General features: G+C 56.6%; 5 protein-coding genes across 5 annotated transcripts; all 5 read right to left on the bottom strand.

Moving 5' to 3' along the window:
* Positions 1–1,885: 1,885 nt before the first annotated feature.
* On the bottom strand, positions 1,886–2,269 carry LTHEOB_7451 (uncharacterized protein; the record flags this gene model as incomplete). Its single annotated transcript, XM_035516819.1, has 1 exon — positions 1,886–2,269. One exon carries the CDS (start codon positions 2,267–2,269, stop codon positions 1,886–1,888), a length of 384 nt encoding a protein of 127 aa, XP_035371422.1.
* A 1,484-nt stretch (positions 2,270–3,753) lies between these two features.
* LTHEOB_7450 (Kelch repeat protein) lies at positions 3,754–5,636 on the bottom strand (the record flags this gene model as incomplete). Its single annotated transcript, XM_035516818.1, has 2 exons — positions 3,754–4,199; positions 4,286–5,636. 2 exons carry the CDS (start codon positions 5,634–5,636, stop codon positions 3,754–3,756), a joined length of 1,797 nt encoding a protein of 598 aa, XP_035371421.1.
* A 1,295-nt stretch (positions 5,637–6,931) lies between these two features.
* Positions 6,932–8,669, bottom strand: LTHEOB_7449 (Cellobiose dehydrogenase; the record flags this gene model as incomplete). The annotated part of the gene is made up of 2 exons (XM_035516816.1): positions 6,932–8,319; positions 8,378–8,669. The coding sequence occupies 2 exons, from the start codon at positions 8,667–8,669 to the stop codon at positions 6,932–6,934; spliced, it is 1,680 nt and encodes a 559-aa protein (XP_035371420.1).
* Positions 8,670–10,918: 2,249 nt separating this feature from the next.
* Positions 10,919–12,132, bottom strand: LTHEOB_7448 (Methyltransferase domain-containing protein; the record flags this gene model as incomplete). Its single annotated transcript, XM_035516815.1, has 2 exons — positions 10,919–11,496; positions 11,619–12,132. 2 exons carry the CDS (start codon positions 12,130–12,132, stop codon positions 10,919–10,921), a joined length of 1,092 nt encoding a protein of 363 aa, XP_035371419.1.
* Positions 12,133–13,231: 1,099 nt separating this feature from the next.
* LTHEOB_7447 (Major intrinsic protein) lies at positions 13,232–15,351 on the bottom strand (the record flags this gene model as incomplete). Its single annotated transcript, XM_035516814.1, has 4 exons — positions 13,232–13,901; positions 13,954–14,165; positions 14,226–14,452; positions 14,505–15,351. The coding sequence occupies 4 exons, from the start codon at positions 15,349–15,351 to the stop codon at positions 13,232–13,234; spliced, it is 1,956 nt and encodes a 651-aa protein (XP_035371418.1).
* Between the last annotated feature and the right edge of the window lie 1,139 nt (positions 15,352–16,490).

The raw sequence follows: 16,490 nt of genomic DNA, 5'->3' as shown, positions 1-16,490 counted from the left end.
CAGCGCGAAGAATCCGCACAGGTCATGGGCCGTTGAAGCTATCGTCCGGACGTACGTGTGGAATTGACAGTCATACATTCACGTCCGGACGATAGCTTCAGCTGCCTATACAACTCGACTTCTTTGCGCTAGCTTTCGGTTGCAGCACCCCTTTGTATGCACGTAGGAGGTGAGGTTGACATCAGCATTCCTTAAAGCACCAGTCATTCTAGTGAAAATCAACATATCTACATGGCTTGAACAAAGCCCTAATTGCAGCATCGCAAGTGGTCATCGCTTCGTTCGCCAACGTTCAAGAAGTGACACAACGGCAAAGACCGTGTTTGTTCCTTCACAGCCCAAGACACTTGTTATCACCCTTCTCTTACAGTCAGGCCACTGACTGCTTCTTTTGCATTTCTGCTGACCAACTCGGCGCCAGAGCGTCTCACCGAAGCCTGAAACTTCCGCGTCCTACCATCACATACCTCCCCTTCGTTCTACCCGGAGAGACCACGGCCCTTCCGCCATCCTTCATCGTACAGTCCAAACAAATACAAGACTGAAGCGAATAGTCACCATGAAACGGCCCGCAACCATCAGCGCGTCGATTCCAGCCCTTCCGCATCACGCCGACGTGGAATCCAGCGTTCGGCGCTCGCGCGCTCGGCTTCCCTCGATTCTAGCGCCGGCCCCCCGTCTCAGCATGGGGTGACCTCCTCCTCCTCCTCCACATCCCCGGGGCTCGGCTCCTGTCACCGGGACTTTCCTGGCGCAAAAGCAAAGCACAAGCGGACGTGACACCCGCGCCCGCGCCCGCGCGCCATCATATTCTATAAATAGACGCAGCCGCCTCGGCGAGCTGAAGCGCGGGGGGCGCGCGCGCCCCATTTGGCCCCCGCGCGCGCACGTCGACTGGAACTCGCTGGGACGGAGTATGTACAGAGGGTCTGCACGGCTGAAGTCTGGTTGGTACGAAGAATTATTTGAACTTGTGTGGGTGGTTGAAGCTATCTTCTTCAAGTGCCCATGACTTGAGCAAAAAAAATCAATTCACGCTAGCCAGCCTTCGGTTGTGATACGCCTCTCTGTACGTACATACGTTTCGGATCGCACGATGCAACATGTCAAATGTAGTTGGGCGGTTTGGACATGGAACCGGGAGCTGGATAGTAGGGTCGTCGGGCGGTGGGGCCGGATATGTATGGATGTACTTGTGCGATGGGGGGATGGGTGGTGGGTGGGAAAGGATACGGTTGTCCGGAAGTTTGTTTCGCTTTTGGTGTAGTTGGTGGCGGTGCTGATGCTGGAGCTGAATGAGGTAAGGGGTTCGCCTTTCGGATGAGTTGCTGGAGGTAAGCGCGGAGGTTTGTGGGATGCGGTAATGCGGAGGTTGCGGGAGACTCTGGACCATTTTTGCATAATGATAATCTCTGCATCAATCCCGCAACACTGGAGCTAACGATGGTGCCTTCCAATAAGTGCTCTGTGAATAGTCTATCCACTTTGGCCTCGTACTATCAAGATTCAGTGACAACGATGCAAGGCTAGCCAACCACTACGGGCTGCATGTAAGGATAATAATCACGCCAAAGACCGATGGTCTTCGAGACCCTGTCCAGCTTCTCTTCACGGGATCCCTCAAGCTCCAGGTCAAGATGTTCACAGAGGATATCCACTCGTGACTCAGTAAGAAGACCAAGCTCAGCGTTGTCGAAGGGAAATCCAGGAATCGCTTTTCCGGTTTTGAGGGAACAGAGAGGCGCTAATGGTATCGGACTGACCCAAGGATGCGGCCACGTCGTCCAGGTCCGGAATTGATGGCGGTTTATCGCTACCATTGCCTCGTTGTGGAATCTAGAGGGCTTATTAGAACTTTTGTATTTTGGGAAGAGGATAAGGAATCCTACAAAACGGCATCCCGCCTTCTTGGAGTTATTAGGCCTTCGATGCGTGCATGCACATCGTCGCAACCATTCTCCCTCAGGGCCTTCAAGTGATTAGACAACTCATCGGCCTTTTCTTTCAACTCAAAGGCCTTTTCATTCAACTCATGGGCCACTTCTGTCATCTCCTCGGCCTCATCTGTCAACCCCTCGGCCTTCTCTGTCAAGTCCTCGAGGATCTCAGCAGTCTTTTCCAGATGATACGTGACATTTCCGATGTCCTTGTGTGGCTCTTTGATGGCGTTCGACATGTTGTTGATCATAGCTGAAGTATTCTCGGGCGATTCAGCACTACCGCTGGTGGTGAGTGACTCTCTGAGGGCGCCAAAGTGGTAGATGGACATGCTCGTTTTCTTGAGAGCAAATGAAGACGTACGATTGGAGTGGCAGCGCCCGCTGTTTTATAAGCTAGAAAAGAAACGGTGAGCTGGCGCCGCGGTACCAATATACTGGTACCAATATACCATACTTTTTTTTGGGGGGGTGAGAATGCGAATAATGTGGTACAGGCATAATGAAATAATATGACAACCCTACACTTTTCTTAGAGTTTTAGAAGATCTTGATATATTACAGCCGCTTTGTATGGCAGCATCATGCTGTTCTATAAATCTACTATGTTCACGATAGGTAGCCATTTGGTTGTAAAATCTCTCATATTGGTTGACGGTAACGAGAACCCTTATAAAAAAGGGTTTTCACGGAATCAGGGCTTTGGGCCCACATAAGTGGTTCGCACCCTGGTAGTGGCGATGGTGATGGAGGTAAAGAGAACCAGTGCGTTGAAAGTTTCGGATTCGCAGTTAATATTACCGTGTCCGATGCCGCAGGACCAATGCCGTCCGTATCTGTCCCGATTGTTCTATTCACCATGCCAAAAGATGAAGAAAAATACATATTGAAAAGTGGTCATATAAGGCTTTGTTCTTGCGTATCCAACAAACACAGCGCAGCCTGACCTCCACACTGGAAGCCGAGCACTATAGATATTGATAATTTGCCAAATTGTAGGGGACAGTTTTGTGTGGGGAGTCCAAAAGGACGGCACAACGCGAAGCATTCAGTCACTGTTGAGGAAATCAAGAAACTATCATGGCATAATTTATGGGTGGTTGAATCTATCGCTCGGACGCTAAGATCTAAGCGTCGTTGATGTACCACTGGACGTTACTGATGACATTTCACATCCGACTTTCAAAGCTACTCAGGCTGTCTTCTACGTAGGATCATCTTTAATCAAGAAGGCCGGTGTAAGGAAGCAAAGACGAGAGAGAAACAAACCGCAAACCTCGCCTGAGCCGTCTTCCTGTGGTAGAGCGTGCTCTACAGACCACTTCCACCGCGTTCACTTCCACCAGTGCTTGCTGCTCCACCTGCAGCTCCCGTTGATCCGTCACTAGCACCGATCGAGCCTCTAGTAGCCATGAGGTAAGGATGTTGTAGCAGATCCATCCCGAGCTCTTGACTGTTCAGTGATGGTCTTCCCTTCCTCATTAAACATGGTGAATGGATAGGCAGTGACAGGAGCGTGGACGAACTCGTCTTGGAATGTTACCGGGATTGAAAGGCACCTTGGAGCTCCAGTAGAGTATCCACACATTGTCAGTATCGGTGGGCCCTGTGTTTTACCGTCGAACAGGTATTCATGGCGAATAGCAGAGGGCACAGATAGATGAAAAGCCAAACCAGGCTAATTGGGACATACAGAGATAAAAACTGAACATGAAACAAGAGGGTATCATAAGACTTCGATATCCACCAAACCTTGCAGTACGCGTGTCCAGATCCACAGCGCTTTTTTCTTGATTGACCGCCGCTTCCCCCATCATCACCTCCACTCGGGCCCCCTCTCCCCGCCATCCCTCTTCTCTCCTTCAACCCCACCCCCATCCAATTCCGCCACCTCCCCTGGCGTGCCCTCCATCTCCACCGGCTGTTGGTCCTTCTTCACCGCACCAAACTTCTGCACTCCATAATCCCCCTCCATCTCCTTGACCTCCTGCACCGGCAACTCCATCCTTTCCTGCCCTGCCGACAATTCGTGTGGATAATGACCAGCTGCTTTTACATTCGTCGCGATGGCAGGTGTTTGCTGTTTGCGGCTGCGATGGCGGCGGAGAAGAAAGAATGCGAGACCGATGAGGGCGAGGCCGCAGAGGCCACCGACGACGCCGCCCACGATAGCGCCGGTGTGGTTCGTGGAGCCGGACGAGGAAGACAAGGATACGGTGGAGGAAGCGGAGGGGGTAGAGGAGGAGGCAGTGGTGCGGGTCACTATGTGAGAGATGTTAGCGTGAAGTGATGTGGAGAAGGGGGAGAGGCCAGAATGAAATCTTGGTTCATAGAAGAATCACACTCACCATTCGCAAACAAGGCCTTCACACTATCCGAGCTCCACTCCGGCTCCGCGTCTCCCCCCTGATACCACTCCCTCACCACGCTCGGCACCTCGTACGCCGCCGCGTCCGCATCGTAGCTCGCCGTCCACCGCATCTCCGTCATATCGAACACGCCCAAACCCTGCTTCCACGGATCGGCATCGGTCCAGCGCTCCGCCGTCTCGACGTTATTATCCGCGCCGCCGACGCTGACGAACTGCCTGCGGCCCTTCCCGACAGCATGGCAGCCGTGATTGAGGCGCGCGGCGCTGGCGTCGGGCCCGCGGAACCAGCGGAAGGCGGGCAGGCTGAGGACGTACGTGTCGTTGTAGGTAGCGCCGCCGTCGCCCGCGTTCCAGCCGCCGTACAGGAAGAGCTCGTAGGAGCCATTCGTGCCCGCAGCGCTCACGTCCTGCGCGCCGACGAGGCAGAAGCCGTCGCGCGTGCTCGGCACGTCGCCCGTCGCGACCTGGCTGTACCACGTCCCATTATCGGCCGCCGGATCGTACACGGCGACGGTGTCGAGGTCGAGCTGGCCCGCGGCGTTGGACAGCGCGGTGCGGCTGCCGCTCTCGCCACCTAGAAATATCAGCAATCCACCAGGGTCGCCGAAGGGTACTGCTGCCGCCTTCCCCCACATCTGCGTGCCATACGTCGTGAAGCCGGCGGCGCTGCCGTTCGTCCATGCGCCCGACGAGAAGTTGTACGACACGATGCCCGGCACGGGCACCTCTGAGTCCGTGTCGACGGCCGGGTCCGTCGACGACGAGGTGAAGCCGCCGGCGTAGAAGGCGACTTCTTCGCTCAACACCGCGCTGTACCCGCCCACCGGCCGCGTCAGGCTGTTGAACGTGGCGAGGTCGCTCTGCCCGACCTTGGACCACTCGCCGCTGCCGGAATCGTCGGCCGTGAACTTCCACACGCCGAGGTTGGGCACCGCGTTGCCCGGGGCGCGCATGCCGTCCCAGAGATAGAAGGAGGAAGAGCTCTCGGAGGCCCAGAGCGACGGGAAGGTGAGGATGGGCGTGTCGCCCCGGTCGATTGTTGTCATTTCGACCGAGTCGTTCGTCCAGGAGCTGCGCAGGTCGATGGAGAGCGTGGCGTTTTGCACGCGCGGCACGATGGTGTCGAGCTCGCCGCTGATGTTTTGCGAGAGCTGGCCGCCGTCAATGTAGAGGAAGTCGCCTACCACTACCGAGCCATGCTGGCTGCGGCGGAGGAAGTCAGAGGCGGATGGTGCTTCTTTCTGGGCGTGGACGGTCAACCCATTGTGTAGGGCAGTCGCGACGAGCAAGCTCCAGCTCGCCAATTTGCGGTCAATCGAAGGGAACATGCTGGAAGCTTGCCTCTCGGCACATTAAAGACAAAGGAAAATCGCAAAAGCGAGAAAGAACGAGGAAATGGAGGAAGTCAGGCAATACACAACATAATGCAGCCGCCCCCAAATTATGTTAACAATCCTTCAAGGGTGGAGACCCCCTGCAGCTGCATCTCCACGCTTCGGTTGGCGCCCGCGCGCCGCACACAGAGGATGCATTGTATGCGGAGTTCTGGGAGGGTGAAGGAGCGAGATGGATGGCTCGTTCAAGATCAGTTTCGTTGGTATTGCAGCAGAAGGGCAGTTGAAGCATCAATCCGGACGTGAGTGTACGATATAAATGAACAAATGCATGTAGACAAGAGGTCCAACTTCCCGATTCTGTTGCAATACTATGTAAGTGAGCCAACCTTGTCCAATCATGCGAGCCGTTAGCGATCCTTGTCACCGCACCCTGCCCTCGGTTGTTCGGGTAGGGTACAGACTTCTTAAACCGGAGGTTGCCGTAGAATTCAGTCCAGGGACTGCAGGCGTTCGTGTGATAGCGTCTCAAGAGTGCAGCACAATCGAATCACCGCTATTTTGGGCCCAAGGGTTGTCAGGACGGTTCCACAACCATCACACGCATCGGAAGGAATGCAGTGCCACAAGGCATCAACGACGCACCTGCCGTCGTGCAAGCCGCACGAGGGTGTGCAGCGTGCGCTGGAACGAGCTCTTGGATGACATCAAGGCACCCATGTGGGGTGACGCAGAAATGGGAAGGGTGAAAGTTGGTGCGAGCTCATTGGTTTCCGGGTAATGCACATTGCCAATTTGAGCAAGTGCTGCACCACTTTTCCCGCATCTTCAAACGTCGCAATTCAGACAATGATTGCGCAGTTGCGCACTTGAACGCGATGCGTTGCGCCATCGCCAAATCTGTGCTGCCTAATCTTGTCGCAAACTTGAGTGGTTCAAGAACGATTTATTGCTCGTATCATGGGCAGATGAAGCTATCGTCCGGACGAAGATGTCGAATTAAAAATTCCACATATGCGTCCGGATGATAGCTCCATCTACCCGTATATGTTATTTATTTTTAGATGCGTAGGTTCTCTTTAGACGAGTACATATTGATTACTTCCCCGAGTACACTTCACTAATATTTCCACATCTAAAATATTTCTACACTTTCTATAATCTTCGTCTATAACAACATACAGCATCTAAAAGCATAAGGTATCTCAACATTAGGATAAGACCATAAACAGAGGGTATCTACAACCTATCATCCACCCCTCCGTACAAACGTACAATTTTTTATTTCCTTACAAAGCATTAATCAACTCACTAGCCCTCTCCGCGGCGACCATAATACCGAACTGCGGGTTGACAGTCAGAGGGGCAACAATGCTACCATCCACAACGTGAATGTTCTCGGTGCCCTTCACCATGGCATTCTCATCAACACACTCGCCAATCCTGCAGCTGCTGCTCCAGTGGTTGACCATTCCCCTCGCGTAAGCCGAAGGCGTGGTGATGTAGGTGCGGATTTCTTCCTTGGTGGCGTTGCGCTTGATGTTCATGGGCTCCAGGTCGGCGGGCAGCTTGGCGAAGATGTCGTGGATGAACTGGGCGATGTCATCAGCGTCGCGGTTGTTCTTGTCGCTGTAGTAGACGTCATCGCTAGGGCCTGCAATGAACTTGTCATCGAGCACGACGCGGCCCTCAGAGAGGAGGCCTGAGGTTCCGTAAACGTTGAGGGTGATGGTCTTGTTGCCGTTCCAGTCGCTGTAGCCGGCACTGTCGATGGTTCCCTGCACGCCAGTGGGAATGCTGCCATCCGTGTGGTTGATGTAGGTCCAGAAAACGCTGGTTTGGGAGGCGAAGGAGTAGGGGCCCGAGCGGTGCTCCAGGTACAGCTGCTCGTCCGAAACTGGAGGCGAGGCATAACTGTGAGTGTAAGAAGACAGCGCAGGCCCTTGGATTTCAATAAAAGTATTAGGGTTGTCAAATAGACGTGCTCCGACAGCTGTGTTGTTGATCCAGGCCTCAGGACCCTCCTTGAGGATGCCCCCGGCCGCCAGGCGCGTCAGGGTCTCCTCATCACCAATACCCGAGTACATGAGCAGCTGCGGCGACTGCACAGCACCACCACTGAGCACAACGCGGCCGCAGTCAGAAAGCGGAATGGTGACTTCGCTGCCATCGACGGTGGCGACAACGCCGGTTGCCTTGGCGCCGGTGCGGGCGACGCGCTGCACGCGCACGCCAGTCTGCAGCTGGAAGTTGTCACGGCTGAGCGCAGTCTGCAGGTAAGTAGTGGTCGGGCCGCCGCGCTGGCCATTGGCGTAGTCGTAAGAAGGCCTGCCAAAAACCTGGAACTTCTGGTCCGCGGCGTCGTTGATGACAACATCCGAGTAACCGACGCTGTCGACGATCCACTTGCGGGCAGCCTCGTAGCCCGACTGCAGGTAGTACTTGCCGTCCATCGAGTACTGCTCGACTGACGCCTGGCGCTTGTACAGGCGCTGCGTGGCGGCCTGCACGTCGGCGCTCTTCCAGCCCTCCGGGTGGAAGTCGTCCCAATCGGATGCCGGGGGCTGGAAGTAGAGACCGGCGTTAATGGCGGACGAGCCGCCAATGGTGCAGCCTCCGTAGGCGTTGACGCGGCTGCCGCAGGTCAGGTTGCCTCCGTCGGCAAAGATGCTCTTGTCTGTTTCAGATCACTATTAGCCGAGAGACGCTTTCTGCGGGGTGTGCATATTGCTTACAGAGACCAGGAACATCGACACGGCTGAGGTTAGTGCCGCTCAACCACTCAGGCCGGTCGGTGCCGCCAACGATGCCGTAGGACTTGCCTCCGTCTTCCAGGAGGAGCGTCTTCTTGCCGGCCTCGCTGAGCCTGTCGGCCACAATGATACCGGCGGGTCCGGCACCCACAACGATGGCATCCCACTCCTGCTTGGTCCAGTCGGCGGCATTGAGTGAGACGTCGAGCAGAGGGGCGGCGAAGGAGAGGGAGGACAGGAAGCCGAGAACAACGGCCGGGGTAGATGACCTCATGTTTGCAAACGAGCGACTGTGAAAGCAATAAACTGAGGAAGAATATTAAAGAGAGGTCAATCCGGCGTGGAGCTTCAAAGCAGTCATCAGGAGCAGACAGCTCTTCATATAGAAAGGGCGACTACGACTCAATGCAATCAGGAAGGAAAGAGAGGGTTCCACCCTGTACGAAGAGCAGTGTCTAAGCTGCTGATCGCATGTGGTGTAGCATCGTATTCGGTCAGAGCGGGGGCCAAGCTCATAGTACAGCCCTGCGCGGCGATCATCTTCGATAGATGAGCGGTGGGCTGCCTTAAGCTTTGGTGCCGTCGGCTTGGCCGTTAATATTATTGCTACCTATTGCAACCGCGCATCTCCTAGCTACGCCCCGGCCCATGGCAAAAGGGTTGCAATGACCGACCAAATTGCGAGGGTGATGTCAATCACAGGTAGCGCCAGCTAGGGCTGATACCTGGAAGCAGCAGGGTAGCTAGGGGTTGTGACGGTGTCGGTATTTTTAGCTAGCACCAGAAGGGCTCATGAGCTTCCGTCACCAGCCGGGCCGAGCGGTAGCCAATACGACTAACCGGACCGTCTCTTGTCCCTCTCGCAGCCCCTTGGCAGGTGCCGGTTACTGGCCCAAATTGCATAAGGCAGACTGCCACTAGTACTAGCTGAGGAACAAGCGGACGTTTCGCCTGCTCATCAACAAGCTTCCACCAAGCCCTGCGCCTCCTTCACTCTCCGGCCCCGCTCGCACAAGCAAAACCCATGTGTGACGAAAAAAACGGGAGGGTGCACACTACCTACAGTCCCCTCCCGCAGCCGAAGGCTACCGTGGATTTGAGAAAAATGACATGTCATGGGTAGTTGAAGCTATCGTCCGGACGTGTACGTAGAATTATTAATTCGACACTCTCGTCCGGACGACAGCTTCAACTACCCATATATGTTATTTTTCTAAGAAAGAGCTGGGGCATAGGTAATGACGCTATGTTCTAGAGCCCTGCTATCCTTCGCGCTAGCCATCGGCTGCAGCACCCCTCTGTACCTCCCTCATCATGCTTGAGTTCCTTCTTTTCACCACCTGCACCACCTCACACATCCTATTTTTGGGCTTCTTGCAGAGTCAGGAAGCCTGCTAATGACACCCTGCATCACCATGTGATTTGTCAGTGCCAGCCGCTGTTGAACCACATTCCCGATTGCTCCCTCGTCTGGCCAGCTGTACCATCTCCTCCACCCCTTGACCGCAGTGGCAGCGGCAGCGGCGCTTTTTTGCGTATCCACAGCTCTTCTCGTATGCATGCATGCAGCGCCCCTCGGCTGTGCCCGGCGATACACACCGCATCCGAAGCACGTCTCAACCTGCGCGACCGAGATCCTCAGGTTGACGAGCGAGCGGGAAAAAAAGCGTTGGGCGTTTCCGGAGCAAAGGCCCGAGTCCGAGTTCCCGACGAAAATGGCGTGTAGGGCTGATGGGTGGGTCCGCCCCGAATGACCTGCATCATCAATAAGATCGTCGCAGGTAGCGTCTTCCTCATCAGCGTCCATCCTGGTACAAAGCCGGTCCATAAGTATTGCAAAAAAAAGTCGGGTAGTTGAAGCATTCATCTGGACATGTTTGCACAGCATGAATGCGCACAAATGCATCTGGACGAGAGCTCCAACTACCCGGCTTTGTTGCAATGCTTACGGAATCAACCTCGTAACGGGTGATGAGAAGTCCAGGAACCCCGGTCTTGCGTCAGAGCTGATCGATCGCTATGCTTGATGAGTGTCTTACTTTTCTTTTGAATGTTTTTCTCATTTACTACCTTTCTTCTCTTCTCTTTCCCTCCACCCAGATTATATTAAATCTCTCCTGTTCTCCAAACCGAGATCGTTGCAAGAAGCAGCTTGACGTCCGCCTGGTATCTCCGTTCCGCTTAGCACCGCGGTGCCTTTAAAGAGCAAAAATACAAGCCTGTCCATTCGGCACCAGGCAGGTATCGACCGTCCCGAAAACCGTACCAAAGACGCTCCCAGAATTAACTCCTAGCCCGAATATTGTCGTTACCGTGATGCTGTTTACCTCCCTTCATGCCGACTCTATGTATGAACTGCTGGAAAGGACGGGGTTTCGGTGTCCCACAGTTGTGAAATAAGCAAAGCGCAAAGTCCAGAAAAGGGGGAGAAAGATGTAAGAAGAGGGATGAATCAGTTGCAAGAAGAGGAGGAATACACACTTGGAGCCAATTGGCGGCCGACCACCCACCGTATCAGCTCATTTACGACGCCGGCCTCTGACCGTACACCATGTGCAGCGTGTAATACGCATGCACCTTCGGGTCCTTTACGGCCTTCCGCGCGTGGGCAATGAAGACCTCGGCCTCTTCCTTGCTCCACCCCAGACCGCGCTGCAGGGGCCCAGCAGCCGCCATGCTGAACGCGTCGATGACGGCCGCCTGCATGTACAAGCCAGCTGTCCGCAGCAGCTTGTTCTTCGCCCATGCGCCCAGGGGTACCTTGATCTTCTGCTCGATGACGTTGACGAAGCCGGCGTTGCGCAGTTTCGCGGCGATCGAATGCGCAACGTGGAAGTCTGCGCCGAATTTCCCAAATCCTTCGCGGCAGGCACGCGTATACTGCATGTATCCCCAGTCATCCGGCATGGATCCGTCGTCGCTTTGCGGGTAAAAGTCGAGTTCCTGCAGCTCAATATACGCGCCGGGCTTGAGCCAGTCGTATGCGCTGGCCAGCATCTTTTCCCAGTTGCGGATCGCCGGCGCCATGGCGCGCAGGTGGATCAGGTCGAAGGGCGCGCTGTAGACCCAGTCGCTCTCGATGTCGTCGATCAGGAATCGCACTATATCGCAAACAGAAACTCAAGTCAGCAAACCGGATCCCCTCTCCGCTGCCAATGCTCGCCAGTATTATATCTCCGCTCCTCCCATAGCGCGCAGGAAAAAAAAAAGAAATATCCCTCACCATTCGGCGGCACGAAGGTCGGCTGGATCGGGCTCAGATCCACGCCGATGACCTCTGCGCTCGGGTAGGCGTCCCCCATGTCGACGCACCAGATGCCCGTGCCCGTGCCGAGATCCAGGATGCGACCCGGGCAGTCGCCGATGGGCGCAAAGTGCAGCTTGTCGCCGCACACGGCAACCGTCATGGCGTGCTTCATGTCCTCGCGGTCCTGCTCCTGCTCGTCGTTGGGCAGGCTGTACCTGCCCTCGCAGTACCGGTGGTAGCGCCTCCCGTTTTCGAAGACGTAGTCGCGCACCGACGACGACACCGACGTCGTCACCGACCCGCCGTCGTCCGACGAGTACCCCGATTCCGCTTCCGACGCGCCGTCGTTGAACCCGTAGTCGTCATTCTCCCAGTCCTCGACCTCGATCTGCGTGCGCGCCTGCTCCGCGGCCGCCGCCACGTCTTCGTCGGTCGCTGGTTGTCGGTCGCCCGGGGAGGAAGCGTGCGATCGTGGCGACGAGGTGATCATGGTCAAGAGAAGGAAAGAAAGAGAAGAAGAGGGGGGAAAAGAGGGAAAGAAGAAGGAGGGGCAGGGAAGCGAACCGCAGGGCGCGCGTTTCCCGGTACTCGGATGGGTTTCCCAAAGGTTCGTGCGCTCCCTTGCGCAAGGCGGCGGGCGTGTGCGAGTCTTCTTTGTGCAACCAGAGGCCAATGGGATCCGGGTGGTGTCCAGGTCGCTGGGTAGGATGCGTGTGTGGGTGTGGTGCGCGTGGGCGTGTGCGTGCGGGTGCAGGTAGGGACGAGGTCGCGGAGCCGCTTCGGGATGGGATGATCGCGATGGAGGCGGAAACGTCGACTGCGTCCTGCAGGCGGCGGTCGGGATTTTTCTTGCTGCACGTCGAACCGCGGGCGAGGGTGGTGGATTTTGCGTTTATAAGCGGAGTGGAGCAGCGTCGCGGAGGCGCGGCTCTGGGCACGGCAGCGGCAGCTGGAGTCTTCTCTTTTTTTTTTCTTTTTCTGCCCGTTGCAGAGTGCGCGCGGTGAGTGGAGGGCGAGTGCAGCTGGTGGTGCGGCGCGGGCACCCGAAAAGTGCCGCAATGGCTCAAGAGATCTCGCGTGGCCGTTGGGGTGGAGCTGCCTCGTCGTCCTCCCCAGTTTCCGCCTCTCTAGTCTCGCGCGCCCCCCTTGTGCGCATCGGCCCGCAGCCTTGTCTGGGCAGCTGTGCCGACGCTCCGCCAGAAAAATCAGGCGGCTGTCAGCGCAGCCAGGTCCGTTCCAGCATCGCCGCCAGCGCCATCGCGTGCCCGCTCGTGCGACCAGTCCTCGTGTTTGTGGCTAATAAGCGTAGGGCGCGCGCAAGATGCCGTAAAATGTGGCATTCGTATCTGGCATTACATATCTCATCGAAAACGTACATACAACACATGGCCAATCACAGCGCCGCGCGCCCAAGATGAAGAAAAGGGGACACTCGACCGCCTTTCGCCCCGTCGCGCCCTGGACTCCCACGTTGTTGATCCTGGATGGATCTCTCCGGATCTCCGGCCGGTCCTAATTCCGCCCGCCACTCCATGCAAAGCCGGACCCGTCTGATCTGTCCCCCCGCCTTGGCAAGACCAATCACTCCCTCATGCCGCCTCCCGAATGTCCTGCAACGAGTGCCGAGGCGATGCCCGTTGCGGCGACGCCACAAAGTCTGCTCTGCTCGGGCTCATCTCATTCGACGGGATGGTCGACAGGTCGCCTCGCGGCCCAGGACCTGGGCCGAATCCGCTCTCCAGGTCACCGACATTCGCCCGTCCACCCGCCATCGACGGGCGCGCGTCGGCGGGCAGGTAGAATCCGTTGTCGCCCAGCTGCGGCGTGCGGTCGCCGTCGCCGCCCACCATCATTTGCTGCTGCTGCTGCTGCCGCGGCGTCGTGTTGCTGATGTTGAGCCCGGACAGGATCTTGGCCGTCATCTCGCGCTGCTTCTCGCGCACCTCGTGGTACGGGTTCTTAGTCGGGTCGTTGAGATCGTCGCCGTCCTGCCCGGGGTTGGCCATCTCGTACTCGAGGATCTTGATGAACTTGTAGAACCCGATCGCGAACAGGCAGCCAATGGCCGGTCCGAGCCAGTAGATCCAGTGCGAGCCATCCCATGTGTTGGTGACGATGCACGGGCCAATGCTACGAGCAGGGTTGAGAGAACCTCCTGTGTAGTAGACGCCGCAGAGTTCGGCGATGAAGAGGGCCAGACCAATGCCGACCGGAGCAATGAAGGTGGCCTTGTGCTTCTCCTTTGCCAGCATCAGGATCCTGCACCACATATCAGCAAGAGCATCGTCACATTTCACCAAGAGGTACTTACGTGAAGACCAGCTCAGCCGTCATAAACGCCTCGATGAACAAGCCTTGGGCAATAGAGGTCCCATCACTTAGCGTCGTGCGGACATTAAGTGGAGTAGGGAATATCGCCAAGACGAGCGCAGAAGCCGTAATGCTGCCAGCGATCTGGGCGACGAAAAGACAGACCGAACGCCAAGCTCCAATAGCGCCGGTTGCAAACAGCGCCAGCGTGACCTGAAAAGGGGATTAGCTCACCCTCAAGTGAAGAATACCACTAGAACTGCTCAAACTTACCGCGGGATTAAAGAGCCCTCCGCTAATACGGAAGAAGATCCAGACGTTGACCATCAGGGAGAAGCCGAAGGCGAGCGAGATGTACAGCATGACCGCCGGGTCGAAGCCGGTAGTGGCATTGGTCGTAGTTGCCTGAGACGGAGTCGCACTCTTCGCATTGGCCACCTGCGTCCCAGCGAACGCGAAAAATAAAAACATGGTCGTTCCGGCCCATTCGCCAACGGCGGCTAGGCAGTGTCAGTGGGGGAGACCAGGGGCTATTCAGGGGCCACGGCTTACCAACGAAGTGGTTCTTGAAATCGCTGTTCATCCACATGGTCCACGGGAGCCTCAACGCCAGCAGCTCGCTGTCCCTATCCCTCGCCCTGGTGCTGTCACCTGAAGCCGCAGCATTGAGGTATCTTGCCGCAGCGTAGTCGGCCATGTCGCCGTAGTTGTAGGCTGTGTTGTAAGTGCTCCTCCAAGACTCCGGCGGGGCGGAAGGCCTGACACCATTGACGATGCTCTCCGCCTTCGCCTTCTTGGCCTGTTCCTTCATGTCGTATATCGACAGCGGCCTCCCGTTCGCACCGACGAAGGCAGAAAGGTTGGGCTCCGGAGAGACGCTCCTCCGGCTGCGCCAAGTATCTCTGTGTGTCTCGGCCGCGAGGGTCGAGGTATATGCCGAGTTGGACCTCGTTCTGCCGATGGTGTTGCCGTCGAAATTTGTCTGTGTGTTGGACCGTTCCATCATAGAGGGATTGGGAACAGGCTCCCTCTCCGCCTCTGTGCCATACTCGGGGAAGGGGTAGTCCTTCATGCTACCAGGTCCCATGCCAGACACATTGGACCTGCGCTTGTTGCCCAGAAGGGAGGATCTGTCTTGAGACCTCCTATCCGCAGAAGGATCACGTTCCTGCTCGTACGAGGTCTGGAAAGAGGCTCGCGACTGCGACCCCGGAGTAGTGGCTTTAGGTGGAGGTGTTTGGATAGAGGGAGAGGGTGTGCCAAGGGATGGTCGTTCAATTGCATGCCCTCCAGGAGAGGAAGCAGCAGGGATGCCCGAATGAGGGTTCATGGCGTCGAAACGAGCCTTTACAGGACGGAAAGGTTCGTATCCAGTGCCGTCTCTGGATGCAGCTGCCATAACCAGAAAGTGTTGTGGACCTGAAGTCGACAAGTTCTCTGCTGCGTTGTCAGTGATGTCAACCTCTGAGGCCGAGCAACTGGCACTTACCAGAGGCCTAGCCGGCTGGTAGTGGTGAGTTCTTCAAGGAAGAGACAAGGTGAATGCTTGTGAAGTCTGTAGCTCAGAGGTATCGTGGCGGGCTTGAGCTCAGAGTTCACTGAGGATTTATACCCTCTCCCAGAAAGGCACCCAGCCAGCCTCTAAGACAGCCAGCCACCAGCAAACTCGGTCACGGACAATCCCTACAGCAACTAGGTGTAGGCGAAACATCTATCTAGCGTGCGAGCCTTTCCTGTTCTTGCCAGGGCGGGTGAACATGGAGACCCTCGACAACGGCGTCAGGAACAGTGCAGCAAGATGACGACACCCAGCGGAAGCGGGAAGTGTATCAGGCGCTATGATTGGGTGTTTGGACTCATAGGGCTGGCCGCTGGCAGGCACAGGCCTGATGCGGCTCGGTTTTTCTGCTCGATCCCTGGATGCTGGGGGCGTTTCAAGGCTTGAGCAGGACGTCATGGACGCACCAGTGCGGAGACTCAGAGGCGTGGTGCCAGGCACAGGAAAATGAGGCTACAATGGCGTGGTGGAGGGACCGAACAGAGGCCAGGATGGACCCCGTCGGCGGTGGAGAGCAAGCCAGGAACGGCCGGCTCCCTCAACGGCGCGCTCGGCTATGGACCCCGAGCGGTCCGAGAACCACCGCCAGAGCCACGCTCTGCCAAAGCCCTTCAGCTGAACATTTCTGAAGCAGCGGCAGCTGTACACCGTTACTGAGCCGCTGTTTGGCATTCACGCCTCATGGTGGCGCCTCCTGCAGCTAGAAGCACCATGGAAGGCGGCTAGAAGGTGAGAATCTGCCGGCCAATCAGTCCGCGCGCCTCACGGGCCTGAAACTCGTGTGTTGGGCATCGTCACTCCCGCGTGGCAGGAAGAAGGTTTGCACGATAGGCCAGTGCGTGGTCCAAAAACGTGTGGCCAGCAGCCAAGCACGCCTGCTTCCGGGGGGCGAGGATCGCGAAGAATGACGACGACGGCGATGGAGGCCCAACGTGGGGATCTGAGTCGCGCACTGCGGGGAGGCCAGCGTTGGCAGTGTT

The sequence above is a fragment of the Lasiodiplodia theobromae genome, assembly GCF_012971845.1.
Source record: "Lasiodiplodia theobromae strain AM2As chromosome Unknown scaffold_22, whole genome shotgun sequence".
NCBI classification, from domain to species: Eukaryota; Fungi; Ascomycota; class Dothideomycetes; order Botryosphaeriales; family Botryosphaeriaceae; genus Lasiodiplodia; species Lasiodiplodia theobromae.
This window is presented reverse-complemented; position numbering and strand designations above follow the sequence as displayed.